This window comes from Indicator indicator, chromosome 30 (genome assembly GCF_027791375.1).
Source record: "Indicator indicator isolate 239-I01 chromosome 30, UM_Iind_1.1, whole genome shotgun sequence".
NCBI lineage: Eukaryota > Metazoa > Chordata > Aves > Piciformes > Indicatoridae > Indicator > Indicator indicator.
In genome coordinates this window covers 10,288,279-10,307,418 of record NC_072039.1, presented here as the reverse complement: position 1 = coordinate 10,307,418, position 19,140 = coordinate 10,288,279, and the positions used below count along the sequence as shown (strand labels likewise).

The 19,140-nt window shown below is 53.7% G+C and overlaps 1 protein-coding gene across 1 annotated transcript in view; it reads right to left on the bottom strand.

Annotated features, from left to right (window-relative positions):
- The window catches only part of TSPOAP1 (TSPO associated protein 1), an 85,064-nt gene extending 72,011 nt beyond the window's left edge, over nucleotides 1–13,053 (bottom strand). Inside the window, exon 1 of the mRNA XM_054394580.1 lies at nucleotides 12,712–13,053. Within this exon, the coding sequence (XP_054250555.1) occupies nucleotides 12,712–13,053 (342 nt within the window). The remainder of the gene's footprint in view (nucleotides 1–12,711) is intronic.
- Nucleotides 13,054–19,140: the final 6,087 nt, after the last annotated feature.

The following is a 19,140-nucleotide window of genomic DNA, read 5'->3' as shown; positions in this document are numbered from 1 at the left end:
CCAGTCATGTCCCCCAGATCCAGAGCATCCTTGGCCACTAAAAACTTAACCCAAGTGATCTCTCCTTTGGCTGTGGGGGAAATTTTCCACAACCAGAATGAGGCAGGAGAAGAGCAGTTGGGATGCTGAGGGAGGAGAGCACAGCACAGCACGGCTCCCCTGTGCTGCAGGCACACAGCTTTGAAGCCTCCCAGAACAGGGAAATCATCATCATCATCTGCTGTCTCTTTTGGCAGGTAGAGCCCAAAACACAGCTTCTTCAGGATGCTTTGAGGAGGAGCAAAGAAAGAACAGCCTCAGCAGGGCAGCTGCAAGAGAGCTGCTGCTTTTTCACCTGAAAACTTCAAAAAGCAGCAGAGAGCTGCAGCAGCTTGTGCAGGGAGAGGTGCCCAGCCAGGCTGCTAACTGGGTCACGTAGTCAAAATCCCTGTGGAACGCCCAGCAGCCAGCACAGTCTTTAAAGTCCTGTGGAAAACTTGCAGGAAGCCATTTGGGGGACAGTAAATCAAACCACGGTGAGGCCGTCAGGAGCTGCCTGCAGCTCTGCTCTGCAATGCGGCTCAGGCTGCTGCTGCCTCATGGCATGGCCTGGCACAGCCCAGCTGAGAGGGCTTCCCCACCCCAGCCCTGGGGAACGTGCCAAAGTCTCAGGCCAGCCTTGTTTTCAAATCCCTGTGCAAAGCCAGATGGGGAGGAGGAGGAGGAGGAATTTACCAGGTGGCCTCATGAGTGGGAGGTCTCAGGTGGCCTTTGGGAACAAGTGGTCTGGTGGCTGATTTTGAAACACACTCAGCTTCAGGATTTATCCAACACACTCAGCTTCAGGATTTATCCAACACACTCAGCTTCAGGATTTATCCAACACACTCAGCTTCAGGATTTATCCAACACACTCAGCTTCAAGATTTATCCAACACACTCAGCTTCAAGATTTATCCAACACACTCGGCTTCAAGATTTATCCAACACACTCAGCTTCAAGATATATCAAACACACTCAGGTTAAGAATCAGAGAATCAATCAGGGTTGGAAGGGACCACAAGGATCATCTAGTTCCAACCCCCTTGCCATGGGCAGGGACACCTCACATTAGAGTCCCAAGATTTATAAAACACACTCCATTTTGAGATTTATAAAACACACTCAAAGATTTATAAAACACACTCCATCTAAAGATTTATAAAACATACTCCATTTCAAGATTTATAAAGCATACTCAATTTCAGGATGGATAAACCACACTCAGTTTCAAGATGTATGAAGCACGCTCCCTTTCAAGCTTTACCAAACACACTCCCTTTCAAGCTTTACCAAACCCACCCCCATTCCATCACATCCCTACAGTGCCTTGCCCCTTTGCAGCAGGTATGGGTCCAGCTGCTGGGTTTGCTCCACAGAAGCCATCTCTGAAAACCAACCCTGCCTTTGCAGGCGCTTTGCAGACCTATTTCCTCAGTGACACCACAGCAGCTCTCCTGCTGTCTTGGATATATATTAAAGCCACCACTTCTGCTTCATTTGAGATCACTGCCACCAAGCTTCCACCATGTCAAAGCCCTTTAGCTCTTCGTTCCAGCTGACTTCAGTAATTAGTTTCTTTAACTTCTCAACCCTCCCCACCTGGAAATGAAACCTGTCGTTGCCAATCCATTTTCCCCTCTTCCATTCAGTTCCAAGGGAGATGATGTTCCCTCCCAGAACAAAGTTATTTTCCATCAGCTGCTCTTCTGCAGTGCCCTCTCTGCATGTCAAAAGCAAGACAGAAATAGCATCACCTCCTGTTGGGTCAGTGAGCCAGAGCAGCCTCCACCCTCCACCACCACCAGCGTCCCTCACGCCTCGGCGAGCACCATCCCGGCGGAGGTGAGAGGGAGGATTCTGTTCAGGGGCTGGGAGATGTGAGAGATGTGCCTGGCAGCAGCCCTGCTTACTCTGCCACTCCTTTGCCAGGCATTCCTGTCCCACAGCACTTGTTCTGCTTCCCTCATTTTGCAGTGGCAGGTTCCCTGTTTCAGACACCAACGTCTCTGTTCTTCCGCTGACTTCAAGGCTCTTCCCCACCAGCTCCTCACCCTCCATGGTGTCAAATCCTCTTTCCATGAGTTAGCATTTTTTTTTCTCCTGCTGCCCATCCCTCTTCCAGCCTGCTACTTGCCCTTATTTCTGTGATTTCCTCACTTATCTGATTTTTTTTTCTGTGTGTGTGTGTGTGTGTGTATGTCACTCCATGTAAAAAAATTCACGGAAGAAAAAATCCATCCGAGGCTATTAACGTCAAAGGCACTGCCTCCAGCATGGGGAGTGCTGCAGCCACCAATTGGGAGATACTAAGAGGATATTCAGGGGAACATCCACTCTATATTTGCTCTTTCTTACCCCAGCCCCAGGCCTCCTCTCCTGCACACCCTCTGACCACTGCCAGCTCTTCGTGTGTTCCTCATGGTGTGCTTGAAATGAGACACGCAGCTAAAATTGGAGTCTCACAAATTCAGATCCTCTCTAGCTTTAAAGCTTCTTATGAGAGCACCAGCACTGGTCCCAGCAATGCAAACCCAGCTAGACCAGGAAAAGAAAAGGCAGCTCCATAGCTCTGACTGCCCTGGCTTAGCTGCTCTTGATGAGCTCAGCTTCTCCAGCCTTCCCAACCAGAGGGAAATTAATGTTCCTGCAAAACTGAGACAAGGAGGGATGTGAGTAGAAATTAAATTCTCAAGGCAGAGGCAGAGCATCAGCTCTCTAAAATCACAGAATCACAGAATGCCAGACTGGAGAGGACCCCATGGATCATCTGGTCCAACCTTTCTAGGTAATAGTGGAGACGAAATGAGCTGGCCCAGCACCCTGGCAAGCTGAGTCCAATATGAGATGATTCCAATGCCCAGCTATTCTCATGGGGAAAAATTTTCTTCTGGATTCCAGTGGGAATCTCCCCAAGAATATATCCTCAGGGCTCCTTGTTAAAATGGAGTCTCCATCCTCTTGGTAGCCATCCTCCATGTACCAGCCCAGGGCTACAGCCAGGTCCAGAAGGCAACACAGCATGATTGCTCACCTCTGCCAGCTAATCCAAAATCCAAGAGGTTTTGTAAGCAGATGAGAGCAAGTGACACCAAAAAAGCCACATGGCTGCTGGATGAGAGCAAGTGACACCAAAAAAGCCACATGGCTGCTGGATGAGAGCAAGTGACACCAAAAAAGCCACATGGCTGCTGGATGAGAGCAAGTGACACCAAAAAAGCCACATGGCTGCTGGATGAGAGCAAGTGACACCAAAATGCCACCTGGCTGCTGGAAAGACAGCTCTGAACAGCTCTGAACTGCTCCTGACACACAGTGCATGAGTTCCTTCATCTTTCACAACCAGGCACAAACCAGGGCAGGCAACTGAGGAGGACAGAGGGTTTGGAGAAAGCCTTTCCTTCCCCCAAAGGAAGCACAAAGATCCACAGCAAGCTGTCCTCCCAGGGAGGGACCCACTGAGGACACTCACGAGAGAGATGTCCTGCTCAGGGTGGAGATGCTCAGGGCTGAACAACTGCTGGTGTCATCAGTCCCTGATTTGCTCCTCACCCTGCTCTGCAGTGTGGTTCAGAGGCTTGTGACCCCTCCTGCTTCCAGCTGGCTGTTACCTTGCTGAAGCAGAAGCATGACAAGGCACACATGGGCTTCCCCCAGCTGTGACCCAACCTCTTTCCACATTAACCACAAAATGGGTTTGCAAAACCAGGATGTACATGTGCAGCTGACGATGGCTGGGATATCATCCATCACAGCATCCCAGCATGGCAGGGGTTGGCATGGAAGGGATCTCTGGACATCATCTAGTCCAAGCCCCCTGCTAAAGCAGATTTGTTAGTTCCATCTTGGGTACCAAATAATCTGCAGCGTGGGGTTGTGCAAAGCAAGCTCCTCAAGTACAACATCAACATCACCTTCCTGGGCACTCTGTGACTCCTGGGCACCCCTTGCAGTAGGGTCTTCTCCCACCTACACACCTGGTGAGAATGGTGCCTGCATTGTGTAGGACAAGCAACACATACGAAGCCTTTTCCACCAACTACCATTTTAACCCTGGTGTGCAAAGCTCCTCCCTTGTCAGCTTGCAGAAAGACTTGGCCTAGCCCCACTCCAGCAAAGCACAACTCTGCTCCATCCCCACCAGTCAGGAGGCACTGACAGCATCTCTCTTTCATTGCACAGCTGGGGAATGTACACAAGCCAGGCTGTGTTCCATCATACAACTTGGTTTGATTGTAAAATTCAGGTGTCTGAGCAGGAGCCAAGAGAACCAAGCTACTTTTTTTTTTCCCCCACTGTAGTTTTTCCTGGGTGCTGCTGAGCAAGTCATTGAATCAGCAGAGCGGGCACAAGCAGTGGTATTTACACTAGAAAAGGGTAAAACACAGGAGTGGGAAGTGAAGGTGTTAACATCTTCAGTGCAAACACAGAGAGACTTCACAACCTCTGCTTCCTCCCTGCTCATGCCTGTTGCCAATTGGTTGAGCTAAGAGGAGGGTGCTAGAGGCTTGCTAGAGAAATTGTTGGGGCTCTTTGTGGTTTGGGTCTGAGCAGAGGTCAGCCTGCAGCTGCCAGCACTGCAGGCTCAGGCACAGGCAGCCTTGAGGTCTTCATGGAACATCTGGAGGCTCTTTTAGGCTGCCACGTGTCAGATAATTTTGGGTTGCATGCATGCAAAAAAAAAAAACAAACACAAAACAACACCACCACAAAACTCTGGGGAAAAATGATAAAGTTTAGCTCTTTCCAGGTCTGGTATGCTGCTGAGTGGAGCAGGGAGTCTTGTTCTCTGCTATCACATCTTTCTCATAACAGAGAAACTCTAACTCAAAGAAACACTCCCTAGGAAGGTGTGGGACTTGGGTACTGATGAATGCACTTGGGAACAAAGCTCCTGGCCACAGAGAGTGGCCCTGGGCTGGCTCAGGGATTTACCCTGGTAAGATACTGAGCTGCAGGTCAGCAAATCTCTACCCATACAGAAGCTCAGAGCTTGGAAAGTGAAGAGCAGGTCTGCTTCCCCTGTTGGAGCCTGAGCACTAGTGTCTGTGGTCTCACCAGTCTGGCTTTCTGGAGTGGAGAGATTGCACTACCTACCACGCTCAGCTTTGAAGAGACAGATGTGCTCCTCCACGTGGGAAGATAAAGTCCTGTCCCATGTGGGGGTGGAAGTGAATGGAGATATTCTGGCTACCTGGCAAACACCATCCCCAGTCTCTGCTAGTGGTGAGACACTGGCCCAGATTGCCCAAAGATGTGACAGAAACATTCCAGGGCAGGTTGGATGGGGCTCTGAGCAACCTGCTCTGGTTGAAGATGTCCCTGCTGACTGCAGGGGGGTGGACCAGATGACCTGCACAGGTCCCTTCCAACCCAAAATGTTCTATGACTCCATGCAGTTAAAGTTGTGGCAGATTCTGGATGCACAGCTCAGGTTTTGCCCACATCCTCTCCAGCCTATTCCTGCTTTCCAAATTATCTGCAGTTTCCCCAGGAGGCCAGGAGCACCTTTTCTGTTTGGGTCACATTGCCTTAAGACCTGTTCTAGTTGCCCAGGCTCCAGCACGTTGGGAAGAGTGTCCCTTGCACCTTGTAGTAAAGCAAGGACTCATCTGGGGCAGTGATAGGATTCTGTCCTGGAATGAGAAGCCAAATCTCCAATGTCTTTAAGTAGCTAAGGAATGGAGGGAAAACATCATCCCCTTGCACCTCTCACTGAGATGGAGGGAAAACATCATCCCCTTGCACCACTCACTGAGATGGAAGGAAAACATCATCCCCTTGCACCACTCACTGAGATGGAAGGAAAACATCATCCCCTTGCACCACTCACTGAGATGGAGGGAAAACATCATCCCCTTGCACCACTCACTGAGAGATGGAAGGAAAACATCATCCCCTTGCACCACTCACTGAGATGGAAGGAAAACATCATCCCCTTGCACCACTCACTGAGATGGAGGGAAAACATCATCCCCTTGCACCACTCACTGAGATGGAAGGAAAACATCATCCCCTTGCACCACTCACCAAGAGATGGAAGGAAAACATCATCCCCTTGCACCACTCACTGAGATGGAGGGAAAACATCATCCCCTTGCACCACTCACTAAGAGATGGAAGGAAAACATCATCCCCCTGCACCTCTCACTAAGAGATGGAGGGAAAACATCATCCCCTTGCACCACTCACTAGAAGTGGAGGGAAAACATCATCCCCTTGCACCACTCACTGAGATGGAAGGAAAACATCATCCCCTTGCACCACTCACTGAGATGGAAGGAAAACATCATCCCCTTGCACCACTCACTAGAAATGGAGGGAAAACATCATCCCCTTGCACCACTCACTAAGAGATGGAAGGAAAACATCATCCCCCTGCACCTCTCACTAAGAGATGGAGGGAAAACATCATCCCCTTGCACCACTCAGGAGAGGTGCACCTCAGCACAGGTGCTGCTCAGTGGGCAATATGGAAATGTGAACAACAAGAGCAGCACAAGACCTGTAAAATGCTGCCCTAAAGGGTATTTTCCCAGAAGTGCTGAGCAGTGGTTGGGATGCAGAAAGCCTGTGCTTGCAGCAGGAGGAGGGCAAGGAGGCAGCCAGCATTGCCAGGCCACTTCTTTTCCTGTTATTCCAGCAGGAAGACTACAGCCACGGGATACCCAGAACAAAGAAGCAAAGACATTGGTGAATCCCCTCACCAAAAATCTACAGAGTGAAAGGAGAGAGATGCTGAGTGCTGAGATCTTGCTGCAGTGATGGCCAGCACCCAGGGGGTGTGACAGCCCTGTGTCCCAAACCACTTTGTCACCAGCAGTCCGAAGGTGCCAAGAACACAGTGAGATGGCAACGGCTGGCATCCCCCACCCTGTGTCCCACACAAGTGCCCTGGCCAAGCCATTTGGCCATTCCTTTGTGAAGAGAGCATGAAAGACAGTGAAATGAAATGCCCTTGCCCTGACTCAGGCTGGGCTTGGCTGGGCTGAGGGAGCTGGGGGTGTTCAGCCTGGAGAAGGGGAGACTACCTAAAAGGAAGCTGTAGGCAGGTGGGGGTCAGGCTCTGATTCCTGGCAACTTGTGACAGGACCAGGGGGCATGGCCTGAAGCTGTGCCAGGGGAGGGTTAGGTTGGATGTTAGGAAGCAATTCCTTACAGCAAGGCTGATTAGGCACTGGGATGGACTGCCCAGGGAGGTGAGGTGGTGGAGTCACCATCCCTGGAGGTCTCTAAGAAAAGCTTGGATGTGGCACTTGGAGAATCACAGAATTGTTAGGGTTGGAAGGGAGCTCAAGGATCATCTAGTTCCAACCCCCCTGCCGTGGGCAGGGACACCTGGTTCAGCTGAGCTGGTGGTGTAAGGTCATAGGCTGGGCTTGATGATCTCACAGGTCTTTTCCAGCCTCAATAAGTGATTCTGGGATTCTGTGACTCTGGGATTCTATGACTCTGGGATTCTGTGACTCTGGGATTCTATGATTCTGGGATTCTGGGATTGTATGACTCTGGGATTCTATGATTCTGGGATTCTGGGATTCTATGATTCTGTGACTCTGGGATTCTATGTTTCTGGGATTCTGGGATTCTGTGACTCTGGGATTCTGGGATTATGTGACTCTGTGACTCTGGGATTCTATGATTCTATGATTCTGGGATTCTGTGACTCTGGGATTCTATGTTTCTGGGATTCTGTGACTCTGGGATTCTGTGACACTGGGATTCTATGATTCTATGATTCTGGGATTCTGGGATTATGTGACTCTGTGACTCTGGGATTCTATGATTCTATGACTCTGGGATTCTGTGACTCTGGGATTCTATGTTTCTGGGATTCTGGGATTCTGTGACTCTGGGATTCTGTGACACTGGGATTCTGGGATTCTCTTCCATTCCCTCCTACAGCTGAAGTGGTGCTGGCTCCCCACAGCAGGCAGCTCTCTCAGGCTGGCCACACGCTCGCAGGGGACAGCACTAAGTCATCTGCATGAGGCTGAGCACTGCCAAGCCAAGCCAGATTAATTGACTCTGATTTTGAGTGAGATGCAGATTGGTCCTTTTCGGAGTGGGATTGCGGGAAGTGGTGTTTGGAACAGCAAGAACTGTGCTTCACTCTTCCAGGAAGAGCTTCTCACCCCACTGCCATCTTTTATTCTGCTGACCTACCCTTTCTAGTCAAGGGTAGAGCTCTACGTGCCCTCAGCCATTAAAGGAATGGGTTTCCACCTTTGCCAATGCAAAACTGAAGCTCTGGAAAGGCCACAAATGCATGCAAAAGGCACTGAGCTTATTGTCAACACAGCTTGGCCTGCACCCCTGGCATGGAGCATCTCCACCAGCATCTCACAATCCTTACTGTGTCTGTGCTTTGTGTTGTTAAGCCCCACAGGGAGCAACAGTTTCCTCTGTGGGTATTTAAGTCCCTACTAGTTGGAGTGTTCCTTGGTTTAAGCATTTTCAGTTGGGCTTTATGGATTTATTGATTTATTCTTCCCCATGAGGGTGGTGAGACACTGGCACAGGTTGCCCAGGGAGGTGGTGGAAGCCTCATCCCTGGAAGTTTTCAAGGCCAGGCTGGATGAGGCTGTGGCCAGCCTACTGTAGTGTGAGGTGTCCCTGCCCATGGCAGGGGGGTTGGAACTGGCTGAGCCTTGAGGTCCCTTCCAACCCTAAAAATTCTATGATTCTCTGATTCTCAGCTCCATCTGACCTCAAGGGAAGCTGAGGATCACAGAATGCCAGGTTGGAAGGGACCCCAAGGATCATCTGGACCAACCATTCTTGGTAGTAGTAGAGTTGAAATGAGCTGGCCCAGCACCCTGGCAAGCTGGGTCTTAAAACTGTCCAGTGTAGGGGAATCCACTGCTTCCCTTGGGACATGATTCCAATGTCCAGCTGTTCTGATGGAGAAAAATTTTCTTTTGGAGTCCAACAGGAACCTCCCCAGCAGAAACCTATACCCATTGTCCCTGTCCTTTTCCATGGGACTCCTTTCAAAAAGGGAGTCTGGAGACTCCCTTTTCCCATGTTCCAGTACACAAAGGGTAGCTACCAGGAGGATCCATCCCTTTGTGTGCTGGAACATGGTACTGAGACTTGGCTTTAAAGAAAGTCAGATGCAAAGCAACCTCTTGAGATTGAGCAGTAGCCACACCAGCCAACCCCCAGCACCCTAGCTGTGCTCCTTGCTTGTGTGGCTCATGGGATGCCAGACCAAGGCATGGTCAGCCACTGAGCTTATCCCTTCTGTAAGTGCAGTGGGGAAGGCTGGAGGGGTGAGTAGCCCTGGAAGGGACATGGCAAAACTGAATGACTTTGCTCCTCTCACCTCTACCAATTTAGGGCGTCAGGAGAGAGCCTTCACTTCAGCAACCCTCTTGCAAACCATCCCAAGTTTCCAGGGCCAAAGCAGATCCCCCTGGAGCAGCATCCCATTAGAAATGCAGACAGCTGAGCTCTTGTGGGAAGTGCTCTAAAATCCATCTGACAGCATCATGGGAACTTCCCAATTTCCAGCCAGACTGTATCTGTGCCACTTTAACCCCCTGCTTCCTACACAGACAGCATTTTGCTCCTTCTCTTGCTACTCATTATTCTGACTGGGATCCTACCTCTGCAGAGCCTGGAGAGTCTCAGCAGGAGAATCATTTCTTACCTCCTGTGCACACACAGACATTTTGGAAAGCATGACCAGAGTGGTTTCAAAGGCACAGGACCACTTGGGACAGCAACCTCCCTCTCCCAGATGATAGAATTATGCTGTGGTGGGACACATGACTCTGCAGAGCAGCTGGGAAAGCCTGCAGTGCATTGCAGAGTGCAGAGGCACACAGCTAGGGGATGGGAAGACATGGGCATGACTCACAGCAAGGAAACTCTCACCAGACCTATGGAGGATGTTCTTCTCCATGAGAGTCTTGCAGCCTCAGACAGGGTTATGAGAGTAGTGGCATCCCAGCCCTTGGGGACAGAATCACAGAATTGTTTGGGTTGGAAAAGACCTCCAAGATCATTGAGTCCAACCTTCGACCTAAGACCACCATGGCCTCTAAACCAGGGCCCCAGGTGCCATGGGCACACATTTTATGAGACACTGGCACAGGTTGCCCAGGGAGGTGGTGGAAGCCTCATCCCTGGAGGTTTTGATGTGGCTCTGAGCAGCCTGCTGTAGTGTGAGGTGTCCCTGCCCATGGCAGGGGGGTTGGAACTGGCTGAGCCTTCAGGTCCCTTCCAACCCTAACAATTCTATGATTCTTGACCACCTCAACACTTGCCTGGTCAGACCCTGAGGAACTTCTTCCAACTAGGAGACAGCTCTGCATGGGGCAAGGGCTGGATGGGGGGCTCCAGCTGTGTCCCTCCAACTCACCTCCCTACCTCCAGAGATTCCTTGACAGCTCCCAAATGGCAGAAGGGCAACAGCTCTCCACTCTCAGCACTCAGGAGGGACCTGAGCAAGAAAGCTGAGATCAACTTGACCTACAGATAATCTTAACATCAGCCCATAGACAGTCCCTGAGGGGATGGCAGAGCAGTAGTGGTGGGGGCTGAGACACACAGCAAGAGCTTCATCGTAAAATCAACATCTTTAATCAACTCTGTCAGTGATGAGCCCTCAGGAGGCTCTTCCCCACACTAGGAGATCACTCCCTGGAGGCAGCTGTCCTCTTTGCATAATGTAGCACTGACATCCCAAGGACAGATGTCCTAAAGGAAGCCCAGCTGCAGCAGCAGGGCACACAGTGTCTACTGCTTGTCCCAGACTAGCCAGAAGGAGACATGCTTTTGGAGGGGACCTGCCTGCATGCCCCCTTGTCCCCCAGCTGTAACACAGCACCTTGCTCCCTGGGAAGTGGCTTCCACAGCACAGCAGCTCTGTCAGCTCTGCCAGGGAGAGCATCACTCTCTTCCCTCCTGGGTTGGAGCTGGAAGCCTTGTACATCAGCAGAGCCACTTGGAGAGTGAGATAGATAGATAGATAAATAGGTAGATAGATAGATAGATAGATAATTTGTCTTTCCTGGGGCTCCACATCAATGTTAAGGATGGTGCCACCATGGTACCACCAGTACAATACCACCAGGTGCCACAGTACCATTGCTCTGCTCATCATGGCATTGTCAGCACCTTCAAGCACCACCATGGTACTGCCTTGGGGCACTGGTACTGTGGTTATACTCCAAGGTGCTGCCACAGCCCCATGGCAGTGGGAAAGGGGACTGTTAATCACCCACCAAGCCAGGAGCCTCCAAGATCACAGGGAAACACTCAAAGCTCAACACTCAAGAAGACAGGGAAACTGGATAGCAGGTGCTCAGCAGTCACCACCACAGCCCTCACCCCTTCCACCACCACCCACGTGCGGAGCTGCTGTGTGGGGGACCCACTGCAGGGGTCACTAGAGCTGGGTGCACAGTCCCCACCTCACAGGATGCTGCTGGAGCACCCACAAACACCCCTTTGAATCAGCCACCTGCCCCCCCTGCCACTCCCAGCCTCTCCCACCCAGACTCAGGGCCACCCCCTGCCAGCTCTCCCAAAGGGCCAGAAGAGAGTAGGTTTGGCACAACTGATTTGACTCTTGGGATGGGTGGAGAAAGGAGATGGGAACAGAAATTATTCCCAATATGCTGCCCCATTTTTTGGCTAGGGAATGGCCAGGAGCTGTGGTCAGAGGCAGATCAAGGACTTCATGGTTCAAGGTGGCCTTTCCCAAAGCATCACAAGGAACAGCCCTTCAAAAAGAGTCCTAAGAAACTGCTTGAGTGAAACCATTTTCTCCTTTGCTGGGTTTCTATCGGTGTCATTTCTCCTGCAGGCTGCTCCAGCCTGCTCTCCAGTCAGGCTCAGCAGCACAGCACAGCACAGGCTTGGCTCAAAAGCCTCCTGCCAAACCTTGCTCAGCTCTGCTCTTCATTTCCATGCTCAAGAAGAACAGGCCAAGAGCTGATTTCTCCCCAAGTTTAAAAGCACCACAGAGCTACCCCAGGGGATCCCAGGTCGATGACTGATTTTACCCATGGGAAAGGAGGGGAAACTGTCCCAGGCAGAATGAGCTGATGAACTTTAGTGGCCTGGATCAAGGAGGTGAGACCTAGGAAGCCTTTATGGGCTGGTTTTAGGGAAGGGCTGCAAGGGGCCAGGCATTGCACTGCCCCAAGGTGCCCCAGTGCTGTCAGCAGGGCCAGGTTCCCCTGCAGCACAGGTACCCCAGGTCTTCCTGGGCTGCCCTGACCAGAGAGGGGATGCTCTGGAAGGGGGTGGTGGTGAATCATGTCCCTGCAGAGCCATTGATGCTCCCAGAGTGAGGAGAAGGTGCAGAGGTGCTTCAGCCTTTGCTGGTGCAGGGGTTGGGTCTGCACCAGGGGGGCTCTGCCCAGTGCTGGCTCTGGTGAGACCCCACACCAGCTCCAGCACCAGCTCCAGCCGGGGCAGGGGCAGCTGGAAATCCTGGAGAAGGGCACCGAAAGCTCCCTCTCCCACATCCCGGTGCGTGGCAGCGGCTCAGGCAGATCCCAGCCCCACAGGGGAGGTTTCCTGTGGGTAGCTGAGCCACAGCCAGGCGCAATCATTTCTCTTGCTCGTCTCGCACCAAGGTGACATCCCCCCGGGGTCCCGACGCCTCTCCCCCCTCACAAAACGCTCACCGTCGCCCCCCACCCGCCAGCAGACCTTTCCGGCAGCTGCCTTACCTGGGGGGGTCGGTCCTGCCGGTCCCGTCCGAGCCCTTCCATCGCTCGCAGCGGCCTAACGAGCTCCGGAGCGGAGCGAACCCGCTGCTGGTCTGCCGGGGGGCAGCGCGGGGTCCCCGGGGACTCTTCCTGGGGCTGGGGTACTCCGGTCCCCTCCGGTCCCGGGGTCGGCTGACAGCTCGCTCTGTCCCCTTCACCCCCGACGCCTTTCGGAGTGCCCAGCTGCGGACAGGCGGAGGCCGCAGGGGTGGCATCGCCCGCTGCCGGGGCACCGCTTTGCCCAGTTCCCGGCTGCGCTGGGGCCGCACTGGGCACCCCCCGCTCCGGCTCCGGTTCCTGCATGGCTGGGACACGGCGCTGGGCTCAGCCGCTACTGGCGAGGGCTCCCTGTGGCTCCGGGAGCAAGCACGGAAAACCCGAAGGCATCAGAGGCGCGGCGGCGGGAGCAGTCCGGGCCCCGTTCCCTGCCGGTGGGAACGGAGGCGGCGGCAGCAGCATCCCTGCGCCGGGGGAGGCTCCATCCCCGCCTGGATCCGCCACCCTCCTCCCGCCCCTCCGGCTTCTCCACACCGTACAAAGGCTGCTGCCCGCTGCCCTCAGCCCTCCGCCGCCCCCGGCCCCATGCCCGCCGCCCGCCCGGCCGGGGATGACGTAGCGGAGGGGCCGGGGGAGCTGCCAGCCCCTCACCGTGGCTTCGGGCAGCCCCCGGCGCAGACGCCGCCGACTCATCAATATTAAGCCGGGTCCGTTGCACCCCGGGGCGGGGGGGGGGCCGCGCCGCGCCCCCGGCCGCCAATAGCGGCGGCTCCGCCGGTTTCCACGGCAACGCTGCGGGAATGGGGGTTGCTGCCTATTGATGAGGCGGCGGGGGTGATGCGGCACTGAGGGGATGGGGTGGGGGGAGAGGGTGGCTGTCCCCCCCTCATCGCATCACCCCTCCCCACAGCGGGGTCGGGGTCCACCAGAGCCCCGCGACTCGCCAGGGTGGGGGCTTTTGAGGACAGCACTGGCCCTGCGCAGGGCAAAAGGGTCTGGCCCTGGGCATGGCAGCGCATTCGTGTGTCCCCTCGACCCCAATCCCTCAGCCTCCTGCTCTGGTGACCTCTGGGCATAAGGAGGGCCTGGTCGGTCCTGCTCCACGGATGCTCAGCCCTGCTCCGGGGGGGTGCTCGAACAGCTTCCCTCTGGGCCAGCAAAACCTCAACGCCCCCTACGCCTCACCCCCTGAAATGTGACCCACAAAAGCAACCCCCTGCCTAAAATTCAGCCTGGGCCCTGCCTGCAGCATGGACCAAGGCAGGGGCTGTGGTGGGCAAGAGGCAGAGGGTAGTGAAAGTTGGGGGGGGGGGAGCTGATAAAGGCTCACAGAACAATTTGGGTTGGAAGGGACCTTTAAAGGCCAAGTCCAACCTCCCCACAGTCAGCAGAGACATCTGCAGCTAGAGCAGGTTGCTCATAGCCCCAGACAACCTGACCTGTAATGGTTCCAGGGTTGGGGCACCTCCCTACCACCTCCCTGGGCCAGAGTCTCCCCACCCTCAGTGTCAAACAGTTCTTCCTTCTCCCCAGTCTGAATCTCCCTCTTTGTGTTCAAACCATCCCCCCTTGCCCTATCACAATAGGCCCTGCTCAGAAGTCTGTCCCCAGCTCCCTGGTTGGTCTCTTGAAGCACCAAAATGCGACCAGAAGGTCTCCCTTCTCTTCTCCAGGCTGAACAACTCTCTCAGCCTGGCCTCACAGCAGATCCAGGGAGACAGGAGGCAGCAGCATCCTGCTGGGCACTGCCATCCCTGCACACACACCACACAGGCAGACAGAGCTCCATCTCTGCCCACTGCCTGCCTTGCTGTGTCTCTGATGAAGATCACCTCATTCATCACACTGCACAGCACTGCTCAGAGGAAAGCCACTGGGCCACCCTGAGGGACATCTGCCTGTCCTTGCTCCCCAGCTCTGGTCAAAGATTCACCAGCTGCAGAGGAGGGTTTGATGATTATTGTGGCCTTCCAGTATCTTAAGGGGGCCTACAAGAAGGCTGGGGAGGGACTTTCCAGGGTGTCAGGGAGTGATAGGACTGGGGGGAATGGAGCAAAACTAGAAGTGGGGAGATTCAGATTGGATGTTAGGAAGAAATTCTTCCCCATGAGGGTGGTGAGACACTGGCACAGGTTGCCCAGGGAGGTGGTGGAAGCCTCATCCCTGGAGGTTTTTGCAGCCAGGCTGGATGTGGCTGTGGCCAGCCTGCTGTAGTGTGAGGTGTCCCTGCCCATGGCAGGGGGGTTGGAGCTGGCTGAGCCTTGAGGTCCCTTCCAACCCTGATAACTCTATGGATCCCAAAACCACAAGGGGTGGCATATATCTCATACCAGTGCTGAGAAGCTGGGGACAGGTCCTGCCTCTCTGCATCTTTCTGTGTGGCAACAACTCCCAGTCTCACTGCTGGTGCCCCCCTGTTGTGGGGTGGGGACAACATCTGGCACTTTGCAGCGTGTTGCTCCTTTCGTGGTCATGGTTCCTGCACCAGCACAACCTACTCTGGTTTTGCTCCAGGTGAGATACTGTGCAGGAGGTTACTGGTGCCCCTTTCAGAGTATCTCCATCAGCACATCCAGATGTGCTCTGTGCACATCTGTGCCAGCTCTTGAAGCAAGACACAACTGGCTGTGTGTCACCTCTGCCTGAGCAGAGCCAGCACAGGCAAGCCACCACGAGGACATGCTGACTACAAAGGGTGCAGATGACCCACATAGATGGAGTCCTGCACTGTGGGGGGTCACCACCAGGTCTAACAGCCTCACATCTCACAGCATGCAGGAACCTGTTATCCCACCCAAATCCCAGATCCCTGAGCCATCCCTTTTGAAGGAGTGCAGGTGTGAGGCAGCTGGGGGGAGGGAGGGGGGGAAGCCTCCAGCTGGTGATGAGTAGTGAATTCCACCAACAGACCAGAGGGGAGATTCCAGACAAGGGATCCAATCTTCCTGCATTTGCTGGTACTTGTGTACCTGCAAAACACCACCCAAGTGAGCTTCCCCTCCAGGATGAGTCCCACCACCTCCCACTGATGGTTTTCCTCCTCCCCTCCCTGGTCCTTGCCCACAGCTGTTTCCCCCCATCCCTAGCAGACAGCAGGGAGGATCTCCAGGTGCTGCCCAGCTCCCTGACAAGACAGAACACGCAGGATGGGCTGGCAGGAGGTGGTGGGAAGGGAAATGCAGCACTGATAAGATCTGGTGGTTGTGGGCAGAGCAGCTCTCGGCGCAGCCTCCCTGAAAACCCTGCTCTGACACATTCTGCGCTGCACTTCCACTGCCATGTGCTGCTCACCAGCTCTGCTCAGCTCATCTGGGACATGCTGCCACCCCAGCACCCCCCCAGCAGCTTTCTGCTTCTCCAGCTCACTGGTGCCAGACCCACATGGCTGCATGGTGCTCCCAGGAGCTGTTACCCTGGGGAACAAAGGGCCAAGAACAACCCCTTAGGCCACCACACCAGAAGGTCTCCCTGGAGCTTCTCTTCTCCAGGCTGAACAACCCCAACTCTCTCAGCCTGGCCTCACAGCAGAGGGCTTCCAGCCCTCCCAGCATCGCTGTGGCCTTCTCTGGTCCCTCCCCAACAGGTCCTTGTCTGTGCTGAGGACTCCAGAGCTGCCCCAGCACTGCAGGGGAGGTCTCAGCAGAGCACAGCAGAGGAGCAGAATCCCTTCCCCACCCCTGCTGCCCATGCTGCTGGGGATCAGCCCAGGACATGACTGGGTCTGGCAAAACCCAGCTGGGAGGATGTTGGTGCCCACAGTCTTCCCAAAGGCACCCCAGCAGCACTGGGATGGGCCCCTGCACCCTCTACCTGAAGGGTCTCAACCCCAGCCCCTGCTCAGCTTGGGGCATTTCTGGGTGTGCAAAGCAGCAGGGACCAGAGACCATGCAGCCTGCCCACCTCTGTAGCATTGAACTGGGGCAAGGACAGAATCACAAAAGTGTTTTGCTTGGAAAAGCCCTTTAAGAGCATCCAATGCAACCCTTCTCTAACCCTACCAAGGCTGGTGCTAAACCATGGCCCTCAGCACCACTTTGAAACACCTCCAGGGATGGGCATTCAATCACCTCCCTTGGGAGCCTGTTTCAGTCTTGGAGAACTCTTTCAGTGAGGAATTTTCTTCTAATGTCCAACCTAAACCTTCCCTGGTGCACTCTGAAGCCATTTCCTCTCATCCCTTGTTACTAGGAAGAACAAAGCAACCCCCACCTAGCTCTAACCTCCTTGGAGGCTTCAACAAGCTGAGTTCCTCTGGAGACCACAAGCTCACCCCACTAAGGAGAGGACACACACATATTTTTTTTCTGGGGGGAAAACCTGCCCAAATACAACAATGTGGAGGGAGAGCAGTAAAAACCAGAGCTGCTTCCGTGCTGGTTTGCAAAAATAAATAAATAAATGCATGAAAAGAAGAAGAAACAAGTATCAGTTTCTGTTCTGCTGCTCTCAGCAAGAACCACGTTTCCAAGCACCACGTTTTCAAACCTCTGCCCCAGCAGCAAAGGCAGAGAGCCTGTGACATTTGTAACCACAATTAGTCCCTGATCACAACCAGTGGGTTGGTTGCTTTTGTATTGTTTTGGTTTGTTTTTTCCCTTCCTAAAACATAAATATTCATTCTTGGGAGGGGGAGGCCTGAACCATCAAACCTTTTTGCATCTTCAAAAGTCCAACTCTCTGCTTTTTCTCCCCCAGCTGCTTGGGGTGCTCTGTGCTGCCTGCTTTAGGATTTGAACTTTTTAGCCCTTTTTTGGTTTTGCTGTTTAAAAAACTTGCCTCCTTGTGACCATGGAGTTGTTTGTTTTTTGTTTTTTTTTTTGCCTTCTGCATCCCTTTCATAAAGCCACAAAGCCAGGGAAGTTTGGGGCTCCCCAGTTGAAGAGAGGCAGGGACTTGCAGGAGAGAATCCAAGGGAGAGCCACGAGGATGATTTGGGGACTTGAGCATCTCCCCTGGGAAGAGAGCCTGAGAGCCCTGGGGCTGTTTAGTCTGGAGAAGAGAAGGCTGAGAGGGATCTGATCAATGTCTATCAATATCTGAGGGGTGGGTGTCAAGTGGAGGGGGCCAGGCTCCTTTTGGTGGTTCACAGTGATAAGCCAAGGAACAATGAGTTCAAACTTGAAGACAGAAGATTTCAGCTCAACATGAGGAGAAACTTCTTTCCAGTGAGGGTGACAGAGCCCTGGAGCAGGCTGCCCAGGGGGGTTGTGGAGTCTCCTTCTCTGACCACATTCCAAACCCAGCTGGATGCATTCCTGTGCAGACTCCCCTGGGTGATGCTGCTCTGGCAGGGGGGTTGGACCTGATGATCTCTGGAGGTCCCTTCCAACCTCTAATGTCCTGTGGTACTGTGGAATGTGGGAAAGCCAGGACAGCAAAGGGAAGCAAAACAACCCAGTCCCAAACTTGATGGGGCCCTAAGCAACCTGACCTGGTGGGAGGTGTCTCTGCTCACTGCAGGAGGGTTGGACAAGAAGACCTTTGAGGCTCCCTTCCAGCCCAGTGCAGTCTGTGATTCTGTCCAGTCTGGGGTCAAAGTGAAAAGTGAAAGACCTTTTGGACTGGATCTTAGGAAGAAGTTCTTCACTATGAGGGGGGTGAGACACTGGAACAGGTTATCCAGAGTGGTCATGGATGCCCTCTCCATGGAGGTGTTCAAGGCCAGGCTGGATGAGGCCTTGAGCAACCTGGGCTGGTGGGAGGTGTCCCTGCCCATGGCAGGGGGTTGGAGTAGATGATCTCTAAGAACCCTTTCAACTTAGGCCATTCTATGATTGCCCAAACTCACTAAAGCCACCCACAAACACCCCCAAGATCTGCACAAGAAGCTTTACAGAAAGTGAAAACTTTCCATTGAGATTTGGGATCCAAAAAAAGAAAAGGACCCCCCCCAAAGTGCATTTTTAATAGAGTTTTTTTCTACTATTTTTAGATGCCCTCTCCCATGGGCAAGAAACTGGAAGTGGGGGGGAGCAAAGTCAAGATGGGGCTTGACTGTGGGTGTTTGGGGAACAAGGATCCCCCTCCCACATCCTTGAAAGCCAGGCTGGCTTTAGACACCCCCCCCCCACCCAGGAAAGATTGGCCAGGGGTGTGTGGCTGAAGGAATCCAGGGACAACCACAGGAGGAGCTCTTTGCTCCCTGTGGCTTTGTGAGCACAGAGGAGCTGCCACAGGACAGGGCAGCTTTGCTGGTGAGCTCTGGGAGCCTGAAGGTGACAGCCCCGTGTGGATGGGCTGAGATTTGCTGGCTTCCTTTTGAGCTATTTCCTATTTCCACCACCCCCTCCCATGGTCCCACCAAGCCTCCCCCAGGGCTCTGAACATGGTCTCCAGCAGCAGGGAAGCTCATGGTGCCTCCTGCTGTGGGATGACCCTGCTGCCCATGGCCCT